General features: G+C 41.4%; 2 protein-coding genes and 1 long non-coding RNA gene across 6 annotated transcripts in view; 2 read left to right on the top strand and 1 right to left on the bottom strand.

Moving 5' to 3' along the window:
• Positions 1-14,423, top strand: part of SUPV3L1 (Suv3 like RNA helicase) — a 35,371-nt gene extending 20,948 nt beyond the window's left edge. For both annotated transcript variants that reach the window (XM_074958911.1, XM_074958912.1), the window contains exons 7-15: positions 730-807; positions 1,832-1,923; positions 2,830-3,010; positions 3,427-3,520; positions 4,346-4,565; positions 4,961-5,041; positions 6,641-6,817; positions 13,355-13,503; positions 13,875-14,423. In XM_074958911.1, the coding sequence (XP_074815012.1) occupies positions 730-807; positions 1,832-1,923; positions 2,830-3,010; positions 3,427-3,520; positions 4,346-4,565; positions 4,961-5,041; positions 6,641-6,817; positions 13,355-13,503; positions 13,875-14,376 (1,574 nt within the window). In that variant the 3' untranslated portion in view covers positions 14,377-14,423. The remainder of the gene's footprint in view (positions 1-729; positions 808-1,831; positions 1,924-2,829; positions 3,011-3,426; positions 3,521-4,345; positions 4,566-4,960; positions 5,042-6,640; positions 6,818-13,354; positions 13,504-13,874) is intronic.
• A 3,179-nt stretch (positions 14,424-17,602) lies between these two features.
• On the bottom strand, positions 17,603-24,270 carry LOC141990972 (uncharacterized). Of its 3 annotated transcripts, none has more exons than XR_012640305.1 (3): positions 24,171-24,270; positions 19,039-19,179; positions 17,603-18,243 (listed from the first exon to the last, which is right to left on the bottom strand). It is a non-coding gene; the product is annotated as an uncharacterized LOC141990972 (long non-coding RNA). The 3 variants fall into 3 exon arrangements; XR_012640307.1 differs by lacking the exon at positions 24,171-24,270 and adding an exon at positions 22,231-22,372 and having other exon boundaries at positions 19,039-19,126; XR_012640306.1 differs by lacking the exon at positions 24,171-24,270 and adding an exon at positions 22,231-22,372.
• The window catches only part of LOC141990970 (hexokinase HKDC1), a 44,805-nt gene continuing 38,371 nt past the window's right edge, over positions 20,816-27,249 (top strand). The window contains exon 1 of the mRNA XM_074958910.1: positions 20,816-21,113. Coding sequence (XP_074815011.1) covers positions 21,051-21,113 — 63 coding nt within the window. The 5' untranslated portion in view covers positions 20,816-21,050. The remainder of the gene's footprint in view (positions 21,114-27,249) is intronic.

Consider the following 27,249-nt stretch of genomic DNA (forward strand, 5'->3'; position numbering starts at 1 on the left):
AATATGAGACAATTCACCTTTATTTCCAGTCTTAATCCAGATAAGATTTACAACCTCCTTACTTCTCAAGGCCTTTCCTCCCCTCCTTGCTGTCCAACAATTTTCCCATTGCACCTGAGTTCACACAGGCTTTAACACTGGTTTGTGGGTTGGCGGAGGGTCGTGTTGGCTCATTTAAAGACAGTTTGTCTGTGTTTTATTTAAAACCACCTGCAGTCACCCCTCTTGGTCAGAGGCATTCTTTTTAGAAATGTCCTGTTATCTCATTAGTTATTCTTTAAACAGACATCTTCCCTACTTTATTCCTTCTGGCCTTACCGCTTATTATTTTCAAGGCCTTCCTTCTACTTGCTAGGCAGGGTGTTTCTTTACAGTACACACACATTTTCTTAACCAAACGTAAGCTAAGTCTAATTCTTTAATTTCATATTTATCTTACACCCTGTAAGAGGTTAAACTTAAGCAATTCATTCTAGTCTTGCAAGTGCTGTATGTATTCTTATTTTTAACTTAGCAATTTCTGACCTCTGCTAAGCACTGTCATCTGAGAGTTATTAAATCTGGATACTCTCGGAGCAATCTTGGAATGCAGAAGAGATTGAATTTGAATAATTCTTGTAGGAAATAACTTCAGTTATTTTGTATTGTGCTTCTTGGAAATGTTCCTTCATGTGTAGTCGTGCCATCTTGGTGCTCTTCACCTAGTATCTTAATTTTCTTGTTTTTAAGATGAAGTGGCTGTCATTGATGAAATTCAGATGATCAAAGATCCGGCTAGAGGATGGGCCTGGACCAGAGCACTTTTAGGTATGCCTATCAGTGTTGAAACTGAGCCATTTTACATTTAATAACCAAGTGTGTTAAACTTACCACTAATTATGTTGAATGCGTTTGTTGTTTGTTTACCTGCTTGATTAGTAGAGAAGCCTCATTTTATCATATAACCTACTTATTATACTTTTGTAGGTTGAAACATTGTAATTATAGGTAATCCAGCAGAATTTTAATTTAAAATTTAGTGTTAAATGTGTGCTAACTTGGCAAATAATACACATTTCTATAATCTTTTTAATTTTAGACTTGGCTGACCCCCCCCCCCCCCAAAAAAAAAAAAAAGTGGGTTTAATTATAAACCAAATTTCTTGCAGGCAAGTGTTTTCAATTTTATATTTTTTTCAGTTGGAATGTTTGAATTTTTTTTTGTCTTCAAAAACTGGAAATCTCAGATTTTGGGGTTTTTCTCTCCCCTTTCTTTCACCACTGAATTTAGCAAAATGATTAAAAAAACAAAACATTCCTCTCCCTTCTCCCCCCTCCCCAATTTAGAGTTAGAGTGTAAAAAGGAAACTGTAACTTTTCCATATTTGAGGAAATTTTGAGAAGTTAGAGTAGAAGAGTTAGTTTCATTTTTCTTTTTACAAGTGAAGCAGTCAAACCTTAGATATGTGTTCCCACGCTGGGCTAATACGCAGATGATGGCAAGGCACCAAGAGGGTGTAAGCAGAATATTAACTTTTAAGATAATTATCAGATGGATGATTTGACATTGTATAATAGTTGGTAAGGTCAAGAATTGCTCCATTGAAACTTAGCAGTGTATATAGTGGTGGTTTAGGCAAAGGCACAAGCAAAAGCTACAGTGAGTATAAATGTGTAGGAAGGAAAAATCAACAAGGAAAGAAATCCCATCCTTTATTGACATCTTCAGTAGGCAGGTTTTTTTTTTTTTTTTGTTTTGTTTTTTTTGTAACCACCTCTGTCAGCTCTCAGTATTGCTGGTTTGTGTGAACATGTATATTTTAACACTTTATCTCACTGCATTTTTTTTCAGGACTCAGTGCAGAAGAAGTTCACGTTTGTGGAGAAGCTGCTGCTATTGACTTGGTGACAGAGCTCATGTATTCTACAGGAGAGGAAGTGGAGGTAGATCTTATACTGTCTCCTTTTTTCTCCCCTGTCCAGTGGCTATAAAGTTGTATACACTTTACTATCTACTAAACTATCTAAAATATTGCAGGTGTCTACTATATCCCTCATTTGAGAAAATACTGATCAAATCTACAGGAGTCAGAGCTTGTGTTTGACATGTTGGCTGTGTAAGCCTACTGAATCAAAAGGGGGTTTCTTAAAGATGTTGTAAAATAAACCTTTTTTAGCAAAAATATTATTGCCCTTACCAAGAGAACAATGGATCTTAAAATTTCTACTGACTTATCCAGAGAGAGTGGTAGATCTATGCTGAGGCCTCCTTTACATGTCCATTTTTCCTAGAGGTCACGATGCCCACCTTTTTGCTCGGGTCACTTTATTGTTAGTTAGTTCTTAAAAAATCTAAAATCAGTGGAAGAGTTTTTAAAATGCTAAAAGCGTTAACATATGCCAAGGAAAAAAGCTATACAAAGAAAAACAGATAACTAGGGTTAGCTACCGATGCAAGGGACATTTTACAAATGTAGGTCCTGATTCTGAAAGCATTTTGCCTGCAGGATTCACATATTGGAGAGCACAGTGTTTTCTCCCTAGTATTAATATAGTTTTACTTACATTGTATATGTCTGCAGTGGAATCGAATTTAAAAATAGAAGTGGTTCCTTTTCTGTCTCCTGAAAAGGTCAGTTTGGAAATGCTTGTAAGAATGTTCATTATTGTTTGGAAGGCAGAAGGGGATGACACATTTTCTCCTAGTACTTCTCTCGTTGGGATTGTGAGGCACAGTATAATCTTAAAGCTTTGATTGACTTGTCATATGAAGTTAAATTTCCATAGTAATTATAAATTTTGCAAAGGATTTTTGTGTTTTGCCTTGACAAAACTGCTGTTTAATCCTAGGTCAGAAACTACAAGAGGCTTACCCCTATTACCGTGCTGGATTATGCACTAGAATCTTTAGATAACCTCCGTCCTGGTGACTGCATTGTCTGTTTCAATAAGAACGATATTTATTCTGTGAGTCGGCAGATTGAAGCCCGAGGATTAGAATGTGCTGTCATATATGGCAGTCTCCCACCTGGTAAGATACTAGCTTTATCTCTCTTTTAAAGAGAAGGCTCTGTTTATTGCTGCTACCATATGAGAAGTATTTAATCAAGAGACTTAACATTTTTCAAGTTCTGTATCTAGATATTGAATTAAGACAACACTGAGCAAATTTTCTTTGTCTTGTATTGTAATGTTGGAGTTAAATCTTTATCAGCTGTGTAATCTTACTTTTGTTCCTCCAACAGTAACTTTTATTTTATTTTGATTTATTTAAAATGACACCCATCCATCTTTCTGGGAACACTTGCAAAAATTAACATTCCTGTTTCTTCAACCTGTTATGCTTTTGTTAAGTGACATGTAAGAGCACGCAATCTTTTTTGCATAACCACTTTTGGTGGGTAAAGTCTGTTACAGAAAATGTACTTATGATTGATTCTGTTCTAGGGACAAAGCTTACCCAGGCAAAGAAATTCAATGACCCTGATGATCCATGTAAAATTCTAGTTGCTACAGATGCCATTGGAATGGGGCTTAATTTGTAAGTACTCTGAACAGGCTAAGGCTTATTTTTCAGTGAGACAAGTGTGCTGGTTTTCCTCAGTCTTTCACAGTTTTCTTAATGTGGATAAAAACCCTTTATGTACAGTACCCAGTATGTGTGTGTATATGTGTCCTCACTGGAATTAAGTGGTGGCTGACCTAACTGGGAAGAGCTATACTTTCTAGATACTGAAAATGATCACAACAGTTAAACTGCTCATTTAGACTGCATCCTTTGTGGCACTGAGCATCTTCAATTCAGTGGCATTTGAGAGTGCTCAGCTCCATACAGGATTAGGTTCTTGTTCTCTGATGAGAAATCTTAGTGGTCTTAGTCAGGTCCCAGATGTTGCCATATCTTTTTGTGATGTGGTCACCATTGGACTCTGCTGAGATTGCAAAGGACTGAATCAGTGGATATCTAATTACTCTGGGTATTCCTTCTTAAACAGGACTGATAAGTCTAAAGAAAGGTCTTCTGTTTCCAATGTCTTCAGTCTGGCAACTTTGAACAGTAAATCCGTATTAAAATAACATCTATAGTCTGAAGACCTACCTGCTTTGTGAAAAGAAGGGACCTTGATAGGAAAAAGGAACTCCTTCCTCTACAGCAATTAGCTCTATGGAAATAACTTGCATGACTGAAGAGAAAGTATGCAGTGTAGTTGTCGGCACCAGGCTATTAGAGACACAAGATGGGTGAAGTGGACCAACTCTTTCACCCACAGAAGCTGGTCCAATAAAAGATATTACCTCACCTACTTTTTCTCTGTAAGAGAAAGTAGTCAATGATTTTTTGTCTGTCTTTGTTTAAATGTTTCAGGAGTATAAAGAGAATCATTTTTAATTCTCTAATAAAGCCAAGTATCAATGAAAAGGGAGAGAAGGAAATGGATGCAATTACAACATCTCAGGCTCTACAAATTTCAGGCAGAGCTGGAAGATTTAGCTCTGTGTTCAAGGAAGGGGAAGTCACTACAATGTATCGTGATGACCTCGTACTGCTGAAAGAAATTTTGAATAGGTCTGTGCCTCCTATAGAGGTAAGAGTTTTAAATGTTCTGATCTCACCAAAGTGTGCTGGAGCTGCCTTGGTATTCTGTGATCCAGTATTCTTCACTGTACACTGTTGAATCTGAGTAAGAAAATTGAATTGTACAGTGCCGTCATTCTGAATGCCTGGGGCATTTGCAGGTTTCATAAAACTCGTGAAGTCTCTCACTCACGTACTGCAGCTGCTCTTCTAGACTTTCTCTTCTTGAGCTTTGTTTTCATTTTGGTTCTTAAAAGTTCAGGATGGTTGTTCATTGTGGTGGATTCCATGGGGTACAGTGATTTCTTGCATGTTATTCTGCTGGATTTTGCTTTTCAGATACAGTTATTTTCAAAGGTTTTCTTTGTTAAAAAGCAATGTTCATTAGTTCTTCTTTTTCCTTAGACAGCTGGCCTGCATCCTACTGCTGAGCAGATAGAAATGTTTGCATACCATCTCCCTGATGCTACTCTATCAAATCTAATGGTAAGAATGATTAAATCTATAGAAACATGAGCTTTCATTTTTAAAATCACATAAATGTTACCTTATAATTACTACTTTATTGCAATGCAATGTAATTAAAAAGCCAAGATGCTGCTTTGTGGGTTTTTTATTAAGCAGTTAGACATTTTGGGTTACCAGTATAGTGACAACTGATGCACTCAGAATGCTCATTGTAACCTTTTGTGTCACTAATGACCTGGAAGTCTCCAGGTAATCTTGTTTTGTTTTTAAGAGCATTTGTTGCTGCAGCCACTGCTGTTCACTTGTTTTGGTATTTTGAAAGTATATTTTTTGGTCTGAAGTTGGAGACATGCACTCAGATATTGAAGCAAAAATAATAGTTTTGGAAACTGCTTCTTGTGAAATTGTTCAAAACTAAGCTAGTCATCTAAAATTTTGTTTTTTTTATGTCACTTTAGATTTTTCTTCTTCTGATCTTGTGTACTGTCTGAGGCAGTGTCTTCACTAAAGTTTGGACATCTGGATTCTATAGCAGCCACTCAATCCCATCATTACTTGTTTTTTTGGATTTGTTCCATCTTACTAGTGAATTTACTGTAGTGCTCATAGAAGTTTATTTAGGAATAAACTTTTAATCCTGTGTTTTAAAACAACCAAACAAAAAAAGGACCATGGAGATTTAATCTTCTAAACAGATTACCAGAATTTTACAACCGTTCACACAGATTTCCTGAGTGTCTTGAGAGTCCACTAAAGTTATTAACAGCGAATACTAAGTTAGCTAACCAAAATGTACAAAGTTAACCTATTATGAAAAAGAGTTTCGTGCTGTCCAAATGGAGGCCTCATGTAAAATTCATGCTGATAGAATAGCAGCAAGTGTTTAAGCTTCTGCTTTCTAAAACCTCAGAGCTAGTATCCAAGTATACAAATAATCTTTTAACTATTTTTTTCCTTTCAAAGTCTAATTAAATGCCTTATTTAAAATTTTGCTGTATGATACATATCCAGCCAAGCACACAGATCCGTGATTAAATGTATCTTTACTGATGATGTCCATACCGGTAAGAACTAATGCTGTGGACACTTATATTCAAGATTAGACTTTTTGTTTGTTTGTTTCAAGCACAAGTGGGGAGGAATAGCTGTTCTCAACTCCTGCACCATTTTAGTTTATCTGTTTTCTCACTACTTTTTCCTGTAATCTCAAAAATCCTAAAGCCAACTTTATAATAATTTAATGGTTGAATTATCTACTAAAATAAAAAGAAATCTACGTTGTGTTATGCTGGTGACACAAATTTACAACAGTTTAATGTAGAAATAACTGACTTTATGAGATCATACTGTGTGGCTTATTATGTATGCTCCTATCCTACTATATTATATATTTAAGAAGAAGTTGTTTTACTTTTTTGTCACATACCCTCTGTACTGCTATGGAATCTGCATTACAGATATAATTTTTAAAGGAAATCATGTAGGGAGAGAACAAACACAACCTATACAAAAATGATTTGTTTTTTAGCATGTCAGTATGAAAGTTGGCAACCATCATTTGTGATAATTTTTACCTGAACTTCAACTATTAACAGTATTTTAACTTTTTCTGAACAGGATATCTTTGTGAGCCTCTCACAAGTGGATGGGCTCTATTTTGTCTGCAATGTTGATGACTTTAAATTTCTAGCAGATATGATTCAGCACATTCCGCTAAATTTAAGAGTAAGGTATGTGTTCTGCACAGCACCCATCAACAAAAAACAGCCTTTTGTCTGCACCTCTTTGCTAAAGGTAAGTTCTTCAAATGTACAGTATTTATAATTGACTAGATCAGTCTTAAGCAAATATGTGTGCAGTTTCCAAATTGGCAGTTTCCAAGTGCATTTAAAAAGCTCACGTGGAAGTAGAAATACAAACCAGCTGTTGAATTTGTAAAGAATACAACCTCTATTAACTGTTCAGATAAAGTTTTGCAAATGCATTATCTTTTCACGTTTGAAACCCAGCTTCCACTTTAGGATGTAAATTAAAAAAAAAAGTTGTCTAAACTTTCCCTTTATTCACATCCCCAAATCCCATAACTTGCCCCGTGGGAATTTCTTCACTAGCAGAGGTCAGGAATGATGTACGTATTCAGAGTTATGTGGCATTAAGCTTTGCACAGCACCTTCTAGCAGTAGCTTGCCTACAACCAGCTGGTGCCATTATTAGTTTGTGAATAAAATAGAAGTAAACATAAACATTTTTGCTGCATATCAGTGCAATGAGAATTCTCTTATTTGTGTGAAAATACAGATCTATATTTTACAAAATGGCTAGTGATTTTACTTTTCTCAAATTCTGAGTGCCTCATTTAAGCTACTAAAAAGGGCCAGATCTTCAGAAAATGCTTAGCTCTCCCCCTCTGAAAATCAGGCTCCTGCCCAATGTCTGAAATTGGACACCTAAAATCACTAATCACTTTTGAAAATTTAGGCCATAACTTTTGTGATTGAATTGTCTGCTGGCAAAACAGCTAAGATTCCCCAGTGTCCGTGGTGAATTTCTATTTAAAAAAACAACAAAAATCTTTTTTTTTAATTTAAAGCTGAGAATAGTGTCCTTGTTACATCAGGGAATGGGTATCCAACATCACTTCCTCAACCTAGAAAAAATAATCTGAAATAAGAGAAGCACTGTTAGGATTCAACAAAACGAGCTGGCTGCTGATAGATCAAAGACAATGGGCAAAGCCCAGCTGACCATGCTAGGGAGGAGATCATCAAGCCATAAAAGTCTGCTCTCATTTTCTGGATAGCCCCATACTTCTTAGTTGTGTGTATGGCCCTTAACAAATTGTTTTAATGAGGCACAGGAGGGGAGAGATGGCTCTTGGGTTGAATAGTTATGTAAAAAATGTGTGGTAGTTGAAGGAAATTCTGAGCTGCATAAAGTAAAACGTTTGAAGTATGTGCATACAAACTTTAGATCACTTATTAAAATACAATAGCTGTGAAACCCTCACACTTAGTTGTTCTGATACTTCTGTTCCTTAGTCTCTAATAACAGATGCTTGTTCTTAACTCAATGAATAGACTGAGATCACAAAAGCAGTATTGCCTGGCTAGTCAGACTTCATTCGACATGGTACTCTGTCATAGACAGAATGTTAGTTCTTCGAGGAATTGCACCTGTCCATTCCACTTTGGGTGTGTGCACACCCAGTGCACTAGTGTCAGAGATTTTTCCCTCAGCGCTACCTGTCAGGGCAGCTTATGTGCCCTTTTCTTCCTCATGCTCCTGTGCGATGATATAAAGGGCAGAGCTGCCCCAGCCCCCGTAAGTTCCTTCTTCCATCTGTGATGGCTGTCGGAGCGTGCTACCTTGTTACTGCAAGTGTTTCCTCTTTCTAAATGTTTTCGATTGTATATAGCTAGTACTTGTTATTCTTAGAGAACTACTGCTAGAACACTACACTTTGTTTCCTTTTACTGGCATACTTAGTTTATGCTTCAGTTCCCACTGGTTCTGCATACAGATACCTGGTGCTGGGGCATGTCTTGGTCCCCGGGCTTCAAACCTTGCCATGAATGCAAAAAGCCGAGGCTGGTCAGTGACCCGCACTTCCATGTGCCTAAAGTGCTTCGGAGAAGCTCACATCAGTGGCAGGTGCCAAATCTTTAGGGACTTTAAGCCCAGAACTAAAACAGATGGGGAGGTCAGACTAAAGCATCTTGTGGAGGCAGCCTTCTCCCCACCCTTGGAAACTTCCCACTTGAAGTGAGCTCTGAGCGTCTTTACTTTGGTTGGGAGTGCTCCTCCTATCATGACAGAGTGTCGATGCTGATCTATTTCTCTGATACTAAAGAAGAAACACTGCCAAATGTCATTGAGGAGATCCCTGGCACTGATGTTCAGCAGTCAAGCTGTGAAGCAAGATAGAGCATGCTCAGTGCCGAGGTGCTGTCTGGTGCATATGGAGGCTCAGGCATGGTCGTTGACTCGGCACTGGTACCGGTGCCATTGAGATCAACATCTAGGGAAGCACCATCCTGTGGTGCCATTCTCTTTGGCTCAGCAGCAGCAAAAGACTCTCCTGATGCCATCAGCACCTGAGGCATATGCTGCGGCATGCAATCTGCTAAGTCTGTCAGTGCTGGCTTTGCTGGAGGTTCAATTGACACTTCCCCCAGTACTGGCAGTCACCAAGGAGCACTTGCCCGCCTCTCGAGTTTAGCACCTGATACCACAGGCACTCTTGACACTCTGGTACCACCTCGTATGGTGCTGTTAAAGGGTAAAGAGGCTATGATTTCTCTGGTGCCATCCTTTCCAGTCTCCGGGCACTGCTCTCTGGCACCAAGAGATACTGCACCTTTCTGCTCGAACTGCACGGGTTCATTCTCTGAATTGGAAGTTGGATCTTGTGTGTCAACTGCATTACATAAGCCATCACTCTTCTCCAAGGGGTTTTCATCTCTGGTGTCCAGCAGATGCTCCACATTGGTTGGTCGGTAGGGAGCCTTGGCAGGGGAAAAATTGGGCTCTGGTGCCATATCAACTGCCATATTGAAACCTGTGGCAGTTTCTGCCTACCTCCAGATCCTCTCCTCGCTCACCCTCCTCTACATCCTCCAGTAAGTGTTATGAAGCTTCACATCAAGAACTGCAAGAAGACTCTCCCAGTAATGAGCTCCCAAGCATGAGCAATCTGCCCCAGTTAATCTCCCTTTAGAGAAATTTCCGGAAGTAACACCTCAGCCAACCTTAGGTTCTTCCTCATCACCACCAGCTGAGGCAGCAGTGGTCAGTGTTTCCTCATCTCCTCCTGACAATTACATCAGGACATCCTCGAGAGGATGGCTTCCACCACAGACATACAGGTGGAAGTAGAGCTCACATAGATTGGCTGGTTGATATTTTGGGATCTGTGGGGTCTTGTCAAGTGGCATTTCTCATAAATGAGACTATTTTGGAGCCCACAAAAATAGCGTGACAAACACTATATTCCCTGTCTCCCACTGCTAAAAGGACTGAATGGAGGTATTGCGTCTCCTTGCGCCAGGGTCAGTAGGAGTCTACCTCAAAATCAAAGGATGCGAAGAAACTCTTTTTAGGAGAAAAGTTTATTCTACAGCTGGCCTGCAACTCCGGATTTCTAATCAATGAATATTGCTGGGGCATTGGTTTTCTCCCTCTGGGACATATATTTAAAATTTACAGACAAGTTGCCAGAGGAGGCCGGACAAGAGTTTTTTGCAATAGTGGACAAGGTAGCCAGGGCCTTGCTTCAGGTTGTATAGAATGCTCCAGAGTCTACTGCTAGAATTCATCTACTGCTAGATTAATCAGCCATAATAATGCATTAAATGTTCATGGATCCAGTCATCAGGCCTTCCTCAGGAGGGACCAGCACTCTCTTCGCAGCAAGGAGATGACAAGTTTCACAGCCTTAAAAGCTCTAGGGCTATGCTGAAGCCTTTGGGTATTTACACTCCTCTTCCAAAAGAAGCAGCAGTTTCCCCCGCAGCAGTCCTACCCTTATACTTCCTTTATGCCTTGTCAGCACCAGACTAGGAGAAAAGGGAAAAGTTACAGGTGGAGAACACCACCACCTCTTCTTTTCTCATCCACTGCGAGCTTGTCCAGACAGCCTGGGAACACCAAACAGTCAGTTTGACAATCTTGGGAAGCACAGCATACAAGGAGTTTTGCTATATTCTCAAACCCCGTTTATTTTTCCAACAGGCTATCCCACTTCCTAAGTGCTTGGACCTATATCACTACAGACTAGTGGATCTTAAAGAAGATGGAATTGGGATCCATCCTTCACTTTATTTCTACCTCGTTCCCAGCCTCATTCCCCATCCCTTTTCAGGGACCTCTCTCAAGAGGAAATTCTCCTTTGGGAGGTACAGTCTCTCCTCCAGTCGGGAGTCATAGAGGAAGTTCCTCCTTTACACAGAGGAAACGGATTTTATTCATGCTGCTTTCTGATTCCAAAGGAAAAAGGATGTCTCTGGTCCATGCTAGACCTGTGAGAGCTGATGAAATACATAAGGAAAATCAATTTTCACATGGTCACTTCGGCTTCCATTATCCCCTGTTTGGATCTTGGCGACTGGTACGCTGCCCTCGACTTAGAGTGTATTTCAGTGTGGCAATATATCAAAGCCCCAGGAGATTCCTCAGGTTTATGGTCAAGCAATCCCACTATCAGCTTGCAGTCCCTGCCATTTGGCCTGACTGTGGCCCCACCTGTCTTTTTACAAAGCGTGACATGGCAATGATGGCTGCATTCCACAGGAAATCAGGAGTACAAGTGTTTCCATATCTGGATGACTAGCTGGTGACAGGCTGATCCAAGAGTGAGGTGGTGCTGATAAATGAGGAAAAGTCAATCCTTAGACCTGTTCAGAGAATAGAATTTATAGGAGCAGTCTTGGATTCTCCAGAAACCAGGGTGTTCCTCTTGCAAAGCAGATTCCAGACAATGTTTGCATTTTGTTAGATCTGAAAGCCCATTCTGCCATGGCAGCATGGAACTGTCTCACGCTTCTGGGGCACATGGCTTCTTGTATTTACGTGGTTTGGCATGCTAGACTTCCTCTCAGGAAGGTGCAGGGCTGACTGAGCTTGGTGTACTTCCCAATTTGTCATCCACTGGACATGTTAGTTCAAGTGTTCAAAGAAGTCTTACTCTTTGGACTGATGGATGGACCAACCAATGTATGTGTGGGAGTTCCTTTTGTTCCCTACAACCTACTTTGACTCTGGTTACAGATGCTTCTGCTTTAGGTTGGGGAGTCCACCTGGGAACTCTGCAGACACAAGGTTGATCTGTCCAGGATTTAGCTCTCCACATAAATAAGATAGTTGAGAGCTATTCATCTAGCTTGTCACGCTATTCTCCCCGCATTAAGGGAAGGATTTTGCTAGTTCTTGTGGACAACACAGCAGCAATGCTCTACGTGAACAGACACATAAGGACCAACTTGACAGTTCTACGCCAAGAGGCAATACTGTTTTGGGAGTTTTTTATTGCCAGCTTGATCCTCATCAAACTCTCTGACCTTCAAGGTGTCCAGAACAGTTTGGCAGATCAGCTGAGCAGATCTTTCACAAGTCACCATGAGTAGTCTCTTTGTCTGGGGAATTCTCCACATAGAGTTGTTGGCAATCTGGTACAACAGGAAGTGTCATCAGTTTTGTTCCAGAACAGGTCACAGTCCAGGGTTTCTGACAGATTCTTTCCTGTTGCCTTGGAAAGACAACCTCATGTATGCTTACCCTCTGGTTCCACTCTTTCCCAGAGTGGTGTTAAAAAATCAGATAGGATCATGCTCATGTGACCCTTGTTGCACCGGCGTGATCTCCAGCATTGCTTTTCCACTCTACTGTCCCTTTCAACTAGGGCTCCATTGACATAAAAAACAGATCCAGATTTGATTTCCCAGGATCATGGTCTCCTTCACCCCAAACCCAAGGCTCTTCATCTTAGTTTGGATGCTCCATGGTTAAACGCCTCAAGAGTTTAACCTTCAGATTGAATTGGTTGAGAGTCACCTGAAGTGGAATGGACAAGTGCAATCACTTGAAGAAAAAACTAACCTGGTGTTCTTTGAAATGTTACACATGTTCATTCTATGACCCACCCTCCTGCCCTTTTATCTCAGAGTCTGTCCAGTAAGAAGGAAATGGGAGGGTTTGGGGGGCAGCTCTACCCTTTTGTCATTGCTCAGCACCACAAGGCAGCAGAGGGTGCATGCGGCACCCCAAAGGGTACCACCAAGGGAAAAATCTGTGACGCTAGTGCAGTGTGCACGTGTAACGCCGACGGACCCTGGTCATCGGCGGGCGGGATAGAACCTGGGACCTCTGGAGCTTAGTGCATGGGCCTCTACCGCACAAGCTAAAAGCAGACTCATTTAACTCTCTCTCTTTAAGCGGTCTTGGTGCCACTAGATGGGACAGACCACACCTAGAAGGTGTGGGGGTTACACTTACTTACACACACACACACACACACACACACACCCAAAGTGCAGTGGACATGTACAACATATCTCAAAGAACAACTACAGAGCAGGTTAATAATTTTTTTTTTGTATTTGCCAGTATTATGACTTTCCGTTATTACACTATATCCTCTCTACAATATAAAAACACCTATACAGAGGGTATAGTTTAACAAAAAGTTGTTGCACTTGTAACTCATGCTACTACAGTCTGTTTCTGAGGCTTTGGGATGGACATTTGAAACGGTTTAATGAATTAATATGTTGTAAAAATACTCAGTTCTTGCTAACAGACTTGTACAAGACCTTGTTGAATCTGTTTATTTTCCAGTTTGCGAGGCAGTTTAGTAGAAATGAGCCTCTGACATTTGACTGGATATGCCGGCACACTAACTGGCCACTGGTCCCACCCAAGAACATCAAGGATCTTGTACACCTTGAGGCTGTTCATGATGTGTTTGACCTCTATCTGTGGTTAAGGTATTGAAACTGAAACTTAAGCTTTATTTTGGTTTTTCTAGTATATTTGCAGCTCATGGGCAAATGGAAGCCATGTTTTTATGTTGGTGCAAATTTAGCACTAGATGGGAGAATGCCACATAGACAGTTAAACAGATCTCTGTGGAACCTGATTGTACAACCTGAGCAGATGCAACAGTTGTACTGTCAAGATCCGCTCTGATGATGAGGCAATGTGTAATATGATACACAAAGAAGAGGCATATGGGTGGGAGCGGATAGGCGGTCTCTTATATACCACATAATAGTAAGACAGCAACTTGATCTCTACTTACTCTATTGACCTACAGCAGTTCTTGTATTGGCAAATTTAAAACATTTTTTTCTTTTAGTTACCGATTTATGGACATGTTCCCAGATGCCAGCCTCGTACGGGACATTCAGAAAGAACTAGACAACATTATACAAATTGGCGTGCGCAGCATTACAAGGCTTATCAGAGCTTCAGAAGCTACTTCTGTTTCTGGTGCTATCGCTGTGCCAGATGACTTTCCTCTTCAGAGAACTGAAGTTAATGACAGGATGTTGAACTTGGAAGATCTTCCAGCAGCAAACGAAGATCAATTCTCAAGTGCCACAAAGGTCCCAGGACAGAAGAGAATAAGACGATCTAAAGCTTTGGGCTACAAACCTGCTGAAGTACAGTCGAATATGAAAAGTCACGGACAAGGATCTCTTGCTGCCAGACTAGTGCGTGAAGGACTCCTTACCCAAGAAATGCTGAAACAACTAGAAAGGGAGTGGCAGGTTCACCACAATAACAATGGAAATTTCCCAACTGAAAAAAGAGATAATCAGAATGGTTCAAAAGGGACAGGGAAAAAGAAGAAGTGAAATAATGACCTAATTCCATTTAATTTTTGTTCACAGAATAAATACTATTTTAATAACCTCTTCTGGCATCTCTGGATTACACTGGTGCTGTTGCATTTTTTTTTTTCTTGTGGCTAGTTTTATGAAGCAAATATTCAGAGATGGAGTCTTGTAAACTGAAAGGTTATTTTATTAATTCTGCTTTTGTTGACTTGTTATGCACTTTCTCACAACCATGACATTCAGCATAAAAAATACTGTGTTTTTCCTACATGAAAGTTTGACCCTAAAACATCCTTACAAAATGCACACTTAAACTGTTTTTACCATAATGGTCAGGTATATTTCCTTAGTAATGAATTAGCTAATCATTCCACACCTTCGTATTGTACATAGTTCAACAGCTAAGTGCTATAAATGGTAATATACAACTTCACAGGAAATGAGATTAGAATCTCATGCCTTTCAACCTTTGCCTTCCCTGAAAATCTGAAGTAATCAGGTGGAAAGCATTTATCTATTAATGTCCTAGATCTGGGAAATTTACAGTATTTCTCTCTTACAGAGGAAAAGGTCATAGCCCTTTTAAGTTCTTTCTATCTGATGGCTTTTAGGGGAAAAAATTGATACATTTAAAAAAATTATTCTTTCCCTGGGGGAAAGCTAGACATGATCTTATTCAGGCAAAGCCAAAAATGTTATCCTGTTAAAATACTACATTGTGAATGGGTAGTTTTGTGGTGCTAGCTGTAAATTCCCTGAATTGCTTTCTTAATGCTGTGTCTTCACTTTGAGTCCAATCAAAAGTCTGTATAGTTGCCCTGTCTTTTTTACATTCCCTTCAAGAAAGGCGATGTCTATGCTTGGAGCCAGGGCTGTGGTTCCTAACTCATGGAGATACACCGATGCTAGCTCCCACTGAGTTCATGCGCTAAAAATAATAGTGTAGCCATGGTAGCATGGGCTGCCGTGAGTTGCCCTCTGTGCAAACCTGCTGGGGCCCTGTGGGTACATATTTAGGGTCGATGGTCCCTGCCGCCAATGCTTGTGCTACTGTGTACAGTATTTCAATACTGTAAATACAGCAACTGTTTTGGCACACTATCAGTGAGAGCTAATGTGAGTATGTCTACATGAGCTAGGAATCATACCCCCAAGTGTAGAAGTCGCCAAAGTGACTCTGTTCTTCTGCGTGTTATGTATTTTATTTCTTGTTTAATTTCAAGATCATCCTTCATAATTCTTAATTGTTGGCGGAGGAAGTAAAATACATAATTCCAGATCAACTAAAAATGGAGACAGTGCAATGTACAGTGTAGTGCACTTTGACATCCATGATCTCGGTATATCCGATACGCCGTTAAGAGAAGTTTACCCAGCTAGCTTAAAATTGGCAAGTTGGCTGTTTAGTTTGACCTTTCTTCAGTTTGTTATCTGGCTAAGCTCTCCACAAACCCTGTTTTGACAGGTTTGTGTTTTGTTTTGTTTTAACATGGAGTTAATCACTACGTGATATTTCAGGCAATTTGTAGAAGGGAGGGGAATGCTCTCGTCCTATTGCACATGTTCCTCGGCATTCTAGCCCTGATAACTAAATTAGTTTGATTTGGATAATTTTAAGGTGACACTCCTGTTGGTGTCTTTTGAAGAAAGGCCAGAGATCAAGTGTGCTTAGAGGCTGAAATGACTTTTGTCCAAAGAAGTGACCTTCAGCACTGGGGCATGTTGTAATGGCCGTGGGAAGGAAGCTACCCTGCTTCTGCTGTGTGCTTGTTTTGTGGAGAGGAGTTGTGGCCCTTTGGATGTTAGAGCTCTTCCCATCAATTTTTGCAAACTTGAAAGGAAGTTTTAACTTCCTTTTAACTGATTTCTGACTTTCTAAAATGGTATGCTGTTGTGGAGTTCTCTGACCACTTGCAAATCTATGCTTTAAGTTTTAGGCTACAGACTTCAGTCCAAATCTTAAACTTCAATTCAGAACAATGTGTTGTATAATGCTAACGCTCCCCTCCCTGATCTCAACCATCATGGGTATGGCACACAGAAAACCCACATTCCTTCTATACTCCCTGCTTCCATTATGTTTTGATAACCAGTTTATCCTTTAATTGTTCACAAAGCTGCTTTTTAATGTATATTTTTAGCAAGGAAAGGCTTCATTTGGGTACTTAGAGGCGTAAACTGAAATGTTGTGTTTGAGCAACAGCCCTTCTAATGAGAAAAAAGCTAAGTAACTCTACAACATTCTTTTGGTATTTTGCTGAGATTAGCACTTCAGCTTAATTCATTGCTTGTTCCCATAGTGACTCCATAGTAACTGTTGTAAGAGCTCTGAAATTTATTCAGGCATTTTGAGGGCTGATTTTCATAAAAGAAAGTTTTTTCTTTTCTTCTGAGCTAATGGCACAGTTGCCACTAGATCTAATTAACGTTGCTGTCCAATTGGCCTCACAGGGTGTGATCAAAACTGATGTTGCAAAGCTACGCTAGGAACACATTTTTAACACGGGTCTACTTTGCACAAAACAAGAACACTTCCAAATGGCCTGTGTCCAGAGTTTTTGTGCATGGAGCTGTGCTGTGTGTTCCTACGTTGTTGTGAAAGTTCAACACGCTTTTCAACTGGCCCTTTTTTAAATGAAGAAAGCTTGATCCCCTGATAAAAATGTAAATTGCATTTTTTTTACACAGTACTTACCTTCAGTTGGAAGAGCCACTTTCAGCAACTTTGTTTCTGAAGACACTGTGCCTAAGCCAACTTGACCTTTCCATTCTTACACTGTTTTCAAAGGAGATGGAGGTTGTGTAGAAGTTAGGGTAAGACAGATTCCCGCCCCCCCCCCTCCCCTTGCTGGACAGGGGCTTCTTTTGTGTTTTCTTTGTTCAGTCTCTCTGAAGGTGTCTTAAGTACAGATTTTATCTTATTATTTTGCAGCCTGGTGCTGCTAATGGTTATGTCTAAAGAGAACCTTACACAAAACTGAGCTTTGTGCAATTTGTCCTCACTAATGCATATATCCAGTATGGTGGTGAAGGTGAAATACACCGTTATCTCCCACTCACTGAAATCTAAATGAGAGCTTTAGAGAATTTGACATGAGGTGAAGCCAAGTGATGACTTTTCACTTCCCTGATATCTGTTATCGCTAAACTCCAATGTGCAACTAAGATTGGAATCCTGAAGCTGAGAATGGAGCATTTGCTTTGGAGAGTGATGCACCAGATAAACTAATAAAACTCATTCTGTCAGAAAATAATGTGCTGGAGGGGTGAATGGGGCATAACGTCAAAATAGTTTGAACAAGTTAAATAAATTAAGCTCTTAGAAACAGCTTCCACTCCTGGTAAAACCAAGTCAGAAGAAACTTAATATTGCACCCAAACTCAAAGAAGTGTTCAGAAAGGTCACTTTTTTCTATCAAAGTTTGCCTGTCCTGTGGCTACTGGATACATTTGTTTTGCCCAGATTTGAGCTCATTCATATGTGGTATTTTGTTGAGATGACACTCGGAAGGGGGAGGCGTTTAATGTTTTTTGGAAAGTTTTTCATTTTTTTTTTTTTTTTGGGTACTACATCTGAAAAATAGCTGAGCTGTCAATCATATTAGAAACTTCAAATGAGATTTATCTGAAAATTGTAGGGAGATTTGGGACACAGGAGCAGTTTGGGGAAAAGCATATTTGGACAAATGAGAAATGGTAGTGATCCATTGGTCTTCAACAGAAGGTCCTGATCCTGCAATTAGATCAATATGATTGGAGGCCTAGACCCATGCAGAGTTGTGATTGTAGAGTTGGGACTTCAGATTGTAAGTTCTTCAGGGCGGGGTGTCTCTCTTTCTGTTCACGGGCAGTGTCTCGCACCCTGATTGGGGAGACTGGCTGTGACTGCAGTAGAAATAATAAATAATAAGTAATAATTGTAATGGATACTGAATGACTGGGGGAGATCTAGGCTTTCATTTGTATAGAGCTTTCTTTAGTCTTAAATGTAAACTGTATGCTAGTGTGAGACTGCATGTCCTCACCCCAGGTACTCGACAGCTACACTCTTCCTCACCAGTAGCCTGAGCTCCTACCTCAACTACCTATTCCTGGCATTTTACCACCTTCTCCCTGTACTCTTCCAGAGTGAGACAGCACTGGAATCCACATTCTCCGTGCTACGGCCTACATCTGCATTGCCACCAGGGGAAACTGAGTTAATACCCATCCTTAGTGCTTGTTTAAACTTTCCCCATGCTTCCTTGGGGAAATGACATCCCACTGAAGGGAGAGTCTCATGGAAGGCATTTAAGTGCAGGGATGACACACTGGGATGAACCCACTCTGCACATTTGGGGTAAGAGGAAGTGGCTATCCTCTATCCTAGCACCGGGCCTCTCCTTCCACCAGAAGCCTTGTCCCAAGGGGGTCTGCTCAGAGGCAGCAGGCTGTAGATGCTCGAGTGATAAAATCTCCAGTGATTAAAATCTTCATCAGCTCCCCACAGCAGGGAGCGTGTAGCCTTTAGCACTCTGAGTAAGAGAGCCTGGCAGGCAGCAGAACCATCATCAGCATTCCCTGCCTGTGGGAGGCTGGTGTTAACAGCTGTTTCCCTTGATATAGGGGCAGGTGTTGGAATTTTTTCTCGGCATGCACACCTTTCTTAAAAGCTCCCCATACTGGTTATGAGGATCTTACCTGAATGGTCTTTGACTGTAAGGTAATTGCATGCTGGATTGGAGATGATCATCTGCCTTAGAACACTCCATAATTCCTCAGGATGCGGCTGCGAAGGGAGTATTACAAAGATCGAAAAGTCATGCTGTGATCCTTTACGATCTGAAAGTGGGAGGGAGGGGTTGTAACTGGCTTGCTAGATAAAACACTTCTATATTTAATGTATATTAACAACAGCAAACCATGACCCAGGTAATTGAAGCTGGTATATTCATTTGGGCCTCAGTTGTCATTTGCACTAATGTCACTACACCACTGTGGCCCGAGTAGTGCCAATTTGTCTTATTTTTAAGGGCTGTTAGTGTGTTGAAAAATCAATTGAAACAATAATTTTCCTTCTTTCCTCACCCTCCTACTTATCCAAAGCAAGGATGCACTGAAAACCTGTAATTGATTGAATTCGCTAGCAGAATGAAACTGACAAATACTACTTGATTAACAAACTTTGTTTGGTAATTTAAAATCTTTGAGACCCTTTTCATGTGACATTTATTTATAATGAGAAAGTGAAAATTAAATCTGTATTAGACACACAATGAGCTCTGGAACAAAGAGGAATGGAGCTTAAAAGGTGATGCTCTCCATTTAATTGGCCAGCCAGGAATGTGACTCACATGAGAAAAGTACATAATAAGTAAAGAGACAGGTTGTGTGTGTGTGTGTGTGTGTGTGTGTCTGTCTCTGTCTTTTTAGGTCAGACAGTACTTACTAAAAGATGAATCCAGGAGAAATGAACCATGATCTCAGGCTGGCAAGGTGTTTAAAATTTTTTTTTGAAGTGAAAGGTCTAGTTTAGAAATATTCTTATTTACAGCATGCTCATCTTCTTGTTTGTGTTACAGTTGGCTTTTCCGTTTTCATCTTGTTTCTAGTATTTATTGGACAAAAACATTAAAAGCTAGAGTTACGGTTAAATTCAGCCCTGATGTCAATAGGTGCCTCAATGAGAGCTGCACACCTTAAATTATAATTGAATTTGTCTCTGAGTAAGACTGAGTCTAATATTAAAATTGTCCAGCTGCCAAATGGGCCAAATTTTTCCCTTGCACATGCAGTTCTGAGGACATAAGTCTTAAATTTTGTCATCACAAGCAGCCAGAGACGACACATAACTGTTGATTGGGGGGGGGGGGGTGAGGGTACAATTTAAAGGTTCTGGTGGTATGCAGCAGGGTTCAGGTCAGGGCATATAAGCCCTGGCAGAAATGGGGGGGCACATGACCTCACATTCCCTCACCTCCCACGCATCGCCTCTGCAAGCAGCATAGACAATGGGAGAATAATGTGTGCAAGTTGGGAATTGTGTAAGGAGTAAAACTAGGGACAAGTATTGCTTGGCCAGGGTGAGTGTGAGTGCTAACTGAGACAAGCCCCAGAGAATAATGTGCTGTGCGAATCAGAAACTGGGACACATCTGATTAAGAAACACAGGTTTGTCTCAAAAACTAGAATGCTAGCCAGATGAAAGAAAGATCCTGAATTCCAACAGCTCTGCATAACTTTCTAAGTGAACTAAAGTTCATTGAAGCAGCTTGTGTTTGTCACATTCTTGTGGAAGTCTGTCAAATGCTGCACAAGATGGTGCTGGGTTAAGCAAAGAACATTGCATAGTAACTAGATTGTTAAGTGGTAAAAATTCCTGAATGGGCCGATACACATCATTTCCCCCCCCCCTTCACCTTGGCGGCTAGCCAGATGCTTACTATTAGACAATAAAGTGTGTACCAGGGGAAGGGAGGGACTGGCTGGTGGGGGAGAGACACACACACACACTGAAGTTTAATCATTGAACCAACCAAACTGAATGGATTTAGTCCTGGACTTGATTTCGCAGGAGCTCTAATATCTCACTCTGGGGAAATGGCTTTGTTGAAGTATTTTTAACATTTAGCTCATGAATAAGATCTGCCACTTTGGAATTAATTAGTCACAGCTGCTCTATCATCACTGAGACACCAATAAGCTTCAAGAAAATGTTTGCTGTGCATTTATTAGCTTTTTATTTCACAAAACTAAAAGAAGATCAAATCAAAAAGGTAAGGTCCAAATTTGTTTGTTGGTAAGATTGATGTGGGTTACAGGAGAGCAGAGAATATTTTACTGTATGAGCAAAAAATGAGTGTGGATGCTGTGCAGTATGCTCCTGGCAAAGAGGTGGAGATTAAAGGGTTGGTAAATCTTTGGACTTTAAAACAGTCCTATTTTCATGTAGTCTTCAGATCTGATAAACTTAGACTAGCGCTAGGAAACAAAACTCCCTGTATAGTGAATGTGTGAATAATCTTCAGTAAGGGAAGACTGCAATGTTAGCTCTGAGGCTTCTTTTTAAAAATGTTCAAAAAGAAAGCACTTTCCGGCATACTGCTGTAATGAAGCATAGTATGAGAAACTTGCACTCTTGTTGGATTGCGTTATCGCTTTGATTTAGACAATGAGGTTGAGGTTTTCAAAACTGGGGTCTGAGTCAAAGTTTACTGAAACCAATGAAAAGACACCCATTGCCCGCAATGGGCTTTGGATTGGGCCCAGGGGCATTTGGACACACAACTCCTGTTCGCTTTATTGGGAAAGTTTTTATGTCTAGATCTTCTAGCTGGCTTTGAAAATCTCAGCCAAGATATTTGATGATTGTTAATTAAAACTCAGATTTGTAAATATTAAAGTCCTTGACAGACCAGACTTTAAGCTTTTGATGTGCAAACAAACTAGTTGATGGTGCCCTGCCTTGGGCACACAGCAGATAGCGAAGTCTAGTCTCTTGGCAAAGTGCTGGTATGTGGGCTCATGGCACTGCAGCATAAAACCCTTACACACTCTGCATGCTCCTTGAGTTAATCTTCTGCATCTCTGTCAAATGCCTGACTTCCCACCTCCTGACCTAACACCACCTCACCCTCATGTTGTGGCCACCTGCCTCTGGCCAAGGGGGATCTACACTGGACTCCCTTTGGGCCCTGTCGTTGCCACTCTCTAATCAGCTGGAAGGATGGCTGTTAAGATACATGAGCAAACCAGAAGCAAGAGTAGGCTGTTAAGTAAAGGAGCAAGAGGAAATGAGTCAAGATCCCCATGAGTGAACCCCCCCACTGGACTAGTCCAGCAATAGAACAAGGTTGTTTCCCCCCCTTCTTCCCCCCAAGAAAAATAGAATACCTTATGCTGGAAGGGCTTGCTGGGTGCTCTCTCAATGTCCTTCCTTTCAGAAAGAGAGGATGAGTGGACAGTGCAATGGGTAACATGCTGCCCATATCTTAACAAGCAGCCCTAAGGCTCCGATTTTCTCCTTGGTCAGTGATAAACCTCAGTTTGTGTTCCAACGTTTTTTCATGATCATAACTAAGGAAGCAAGCAACGGCACTTGGAACAGCATGTTTCCTGGAATTGTGTTTGGTTTTTTTTCCTGAAAAATACGCTGAGTTTATTGATTGATTTACAATTTTAATGGAAGAGTTGAGCCATTGTTGGGTTTCTGGGAGAGACATTTAAAAAAAAATAAAAAAAAAAGGCAGCCTGCCACTTGCTGCAATCAGGGCCAACCACTGGGAAGTATTTTTATGGAGCCCAGATATAAGCTGTTTCTGACACAGCTGATTTTTCGTTAACCAAAGAAGTGGGGAGACTCCAGAGTCATCCTCAGCTCATCACTGCTACAATGTCACTTTCACAGGCAAGGCAAGACACTGAACACAAGGGCTGTGTTGGTCCAAAGGGATGAGAGGGAGCTGGTTAGATGATAGAATTTTACTTTCTATAGAGATTTTTCTGCTCTTATGAAGGTCCCTATCTTTAGAATCATAGAATATCAGGGTTGGAAGGGACCTCAGGAGGTCATCTAGTCCAACCCCCTGCTCAAAGCAGGACTAATCCCCAATTTTTGCCCCCAGATCCCAAATAGCCCCCTCAAGGATTGAACTTACAACCCTGGTTTATAAGGCCAATGCTCAAAGCTATCCCTTTCCCTCCTGATTTTTTTTTATAATCAAACCATTTAATGGTATGACCTTGCTTTGGTTGTAAAGCAGTTTAGAGATCACAGAAGGCTCTGCTTGGTCTTTCTGGAATGTTTTGTTTTGAAGGGCTCCCTTATCTTAAGTGCAGAAGCTCCTAAAGGGTTTATACTTGCCCACAGTCTGCAGCTAAACAAGGTGATTGTCCAAACTGAGCCTGAGAAAATGCAACCAGAATACACATTAAGCTGAACGTGCACGTACACACACCTCTAAATCTGTTTTTTCTAAAGGCAGCAGATGATCAGGAGATGACCTCTGCAAAAGGAGAGATGTAATAACTTTTGGATCACTATTCAGATAGTTCTGTCAGAGACTTATCAGCCTCTCTGGAGAAAAGTGTGTGTGTGTGTGTGAGAGAGAGATATGGATGGAAGTGCCTTAAAGGGAAAAGGCCAGTTCTTTATCTTGAAACATATTTCAATATAATGTTTTCAGCAATCTCTAGTTTAGATGATAAATTTCTAAATTTATTCCCAGGGTCCTGGCTGCACCTGATATATTTGCCTGTTTCTTATCTGGGTTTTCATCTGTGTGCTTTGGATAATTTTGGCTCATTGGTTTTAAATGGGACCATGAATGAGTAATTTAGTTGGTCCATGCAAATATAGATATCTGGTGATAGCACAAGCCAATCTATCCCCACTCCCATTTAAATGAAACTGCCTTTTAGCGGCTCACCATTACTTTACCAACATGAAGCAAGCTGTACAAGCACTCCCCAATCTCCACTGTTGAACCCCTTTCATGGCCAATGGCCAGGAAACACCTCAGACAGCTAAAGTAGGACTGCAGTTTAAAACAGACAACTCCAAAGATGGAAAAGAAATTAGCCTTTGGTTCCCTGCTCCTCTGAGAAATGGAACACACGTGTTATACCAATAAAATAAAAACCAGCAGGATCTTATTAAAGGGAATAAGGCAAAATGCCACATTTATTGTGAATACAGAAAGAATCATAGTAAGCAGTTAGTTATAGCTATAACATTCCATTCAATTTCATATTTACTTACACACACACACACACACACACACACACACACACACACACACACACAGGTTCTACAAGGTTGTTATCATAGTTACCAGCCTTAGAGTTGCTCGTGCCAAGCCACTGGCCAGGTGGCCTGGACAGGAGGAGTGAGCAGGGCCTTGTCAGATGCTCATCTGATGCTCCTGGAAGTTGGTTTGCAGAATCAGATCCCAAAGTTCTCAGTTTCTGGAGTCCATTTTTATAGGAATTTATTCCTATGCCAGTCTATGGGAATTGCTTCATCATGCTGTTGCTGAATCAATCAGCAGATGGCACATTCCTGACGGCTCTGTGCTGCCAGATGTTATCTTGTTCTTTGGTTCTCCCATCCCTGAGGCTGTTGGGTGGATTCCAGTCTGCCCTCTGGGGGTCCTCTGGTTATTTCCACTTGACGCCTTCTTTGGCCGATCGACATTGGATTCTTAGGCTGGCACCTCCCTGATGATTCATTTATTATCCACACCAAGCATCCATCCACATACATCCTCTATCTCTATTTTAATCACAATTGGTTAACAAAGCGAGATGAATACAACAAAAGGGCGGGGAGTCTGTGTGCTGTTTCTGTTGTTACAAAGTATCGCTTTGTGTCTCTCTCTGTGTGAGGAGTAGTTGTTAAAAAGAATTGCTTTGAGAACAGACTCTGTCTTAGGTTATACTAACACAGTTAGCAGCTTGCAAGTTTCACACATAGAGGGAGAGAACCAGTACCAAAAACCAAGAGACCTCTTAATTAGTAATACCCTGGAATTTAAACTATGGGGAATCAAACTCATTTGTGATTTTAATACAGAACTTCTTTAATATGATCCAGCATAACACACTCAGCTCCCATTGGCCCAGTGCTCACCATTCCAGGCATCATTCAGCACCTCACAGCACTAGGCCCTATTTAAATCGTATGGTTATGGTGTCATAGGCAAGGCTGAGATGGCCTTTGGATACAACCCACCTGTGCTGTAATCAGTGGCTTAGCTCTGTGGTACAAAAATATGTAACTTAGCAAGGTAAGTTGGAAATGAATTTTAGAAGCTGAAGAGGGGTGGGGGAAGGCTTAGCACACTTGTTGGTTGACTGTTCAGAAAAGCCTGGATTTCACTGGTCAAGGAGAGTAAACCTTTACTCTGAAAGTGGTTCCTTCCACTGGGAGCCAAGGAATGGTGAAAGTGTCGGAGTGGGAGGGAGCTTGATCCTCTACGACCTTGCCAAGCCCTTTCTGTGTATAAACAGTCAGACTTCTGCTTGTAATGCTGTGCTATCACTCTGACACCTCTGCACAAGCACAGAAATGTAGTCCCAGCACCAAATTAGTTTACAAACCATCAACCCTGGTAGAATTGGAAGAGACTCTGCAAAAGCAGGGAATCTATATAAACAAATGACAGATTCTTCCTTTGCTGTGTTCATTAAACCAGTGAGAGCACCTGGGTAGATCCTCAAGTTTTGGTTTGTGTAACTTATTTTAGTTTCACTTAAGCTGATTCCTAATCAATGTAAACTGGAAGGCAGAGGGATGCGCGGCCTCACCTGCGGGCATGGCGGACATGGGAGTGGGGACTGCAATGAGCAACTGAGGGGGATGAGTGGTATGTGGAGTGAAGGAGGGGAACTGGGATAGGAAGCTGAGTGGTGTGGAAACACTAACCAGGGCTAGATGGGCCAGATGTTGGGTGGGGCAGAGGGATGAGGGCAAATGGAGCAGGAGAGGGGCATAAGCATCTGTAACCACTAGAACACAGTCCCCTCTGAATCTGGAATAGTATCAAGGGTTTGTGAGTCAGCATTCTTCCGCAGTCAGCAAATATCTATGAACTCCATTGGCGAAACGTGTGGCTCATTTTCTAGTGACTGGCCCACACAGAGGATGCCAACCTACTACTGCTTTCAGTTACTCTGTTAGGACAGGTGGTGGAGATCTGTGCAGTGGTTCTAATGATTCTAACCCTACTAAAGATCCATGTGGCTGTCAATATAATGCATAGCATAGGCACCAACTTTTCCCGGTGCCAGTGGGTGCTCAACCCCCACCCTGACTCGCCCCTGCCCCACCCCCATTCTAATCTCTTCCCCAAAGTCCCTGCCCCAACTCCGCCCCTTCCCTACCCCTATTGGACTCCTTCCCCAAATTCCCGCCCTGGCCCCGCCTCTTCCCTGAGTGCGCCGTGTTCCCTCCCTCCCAGCACTTACTGCCACGAAAAAGCTGTTTTGCGGCAGCAAGCCCTGGGAGCTAGGGGGAGCCGTGGCGTGCTCAGGGGAGGAGGTGGAGGCGGAGCAGAGGTGGAGGTGAGCTGGGGCAGGGGGCGGGGAGCTGTTGGTGGGTGCAGAGCACCCACCAATTTTTCCCCGTGGGTGCTCCAGCCCTGGAGCATCCACGGAGTTGGCGCCTATGATGCACAGAGGTTTTAATTGTGTTCACATACTATTTTTTCCACAGGACCCTGCTCTCATTCAGTGAACAGGATGGATGGGGCTCTGGGAGTGAATTAGCGATGTGTAGTGAATGAGGCTGTTGTCTGTAGGACCCCTGCCTCATTTGTTGCAGAAACTGCAAAAGGTATCTAGTGAAGGAGACAGAACAGTGGAGGGGGAGAGAGGCAAGTGTCATGGTTAAGGCTGTTGAATGCCACCCCAGAAAATAGAATTCTATCCCTGCCTGTGCCACAGAGTTCCTGTGTTATGCTGGGCAAGTTATTTAAACGAAATACACAGATGGCCAAAAACTGTGTATGCATCTCATTTTCTGGGTGCCTGAACTGAGACAATCAGGTCTGGTTTATTGAACTGCTGAGTATTCACAGCTGCAACTGAAGTCAATGGGAGCTGTGCTTTGAACCTAGATAGTGCTATAAAATTCTAAAAGTCGGGCCATAGGTATCTTATATTGGGGCACCCAAAATTAGTGTACTCTTGACCTTAATATCACTGTGCCTGAGTTTCCCATCTGTAAAATAGGGAATGGTAATGCTCTACCTCACAAGAGTAGAGTGAAAATAGATTCATTAGTGTTTGCGAGACAAGGTGGGTGAGGTAATATCTTTTATTGGACCAACTTCTGTTGGTGAGAGAGACAAGCTTTCAGGCCACACCGAGCTGCTGTTTTTGTCTGGGAAAGGTACTCTGAAGGTCAGAGCT

This window comes from Natator depressus, chromosome 7 (assembly GCF_965152275.1).
Source record: "Natator depressus isolate rNatDep1 chromosome 7, rNatDep2.hap1, whole genome shotgun sequence".
Classification (NCBI taxonomy): domain Eukaryota; kingdom Metazoa; phylum Chordata; order Testudines; family Cheloniidae; genus Natator; species Natator depressus.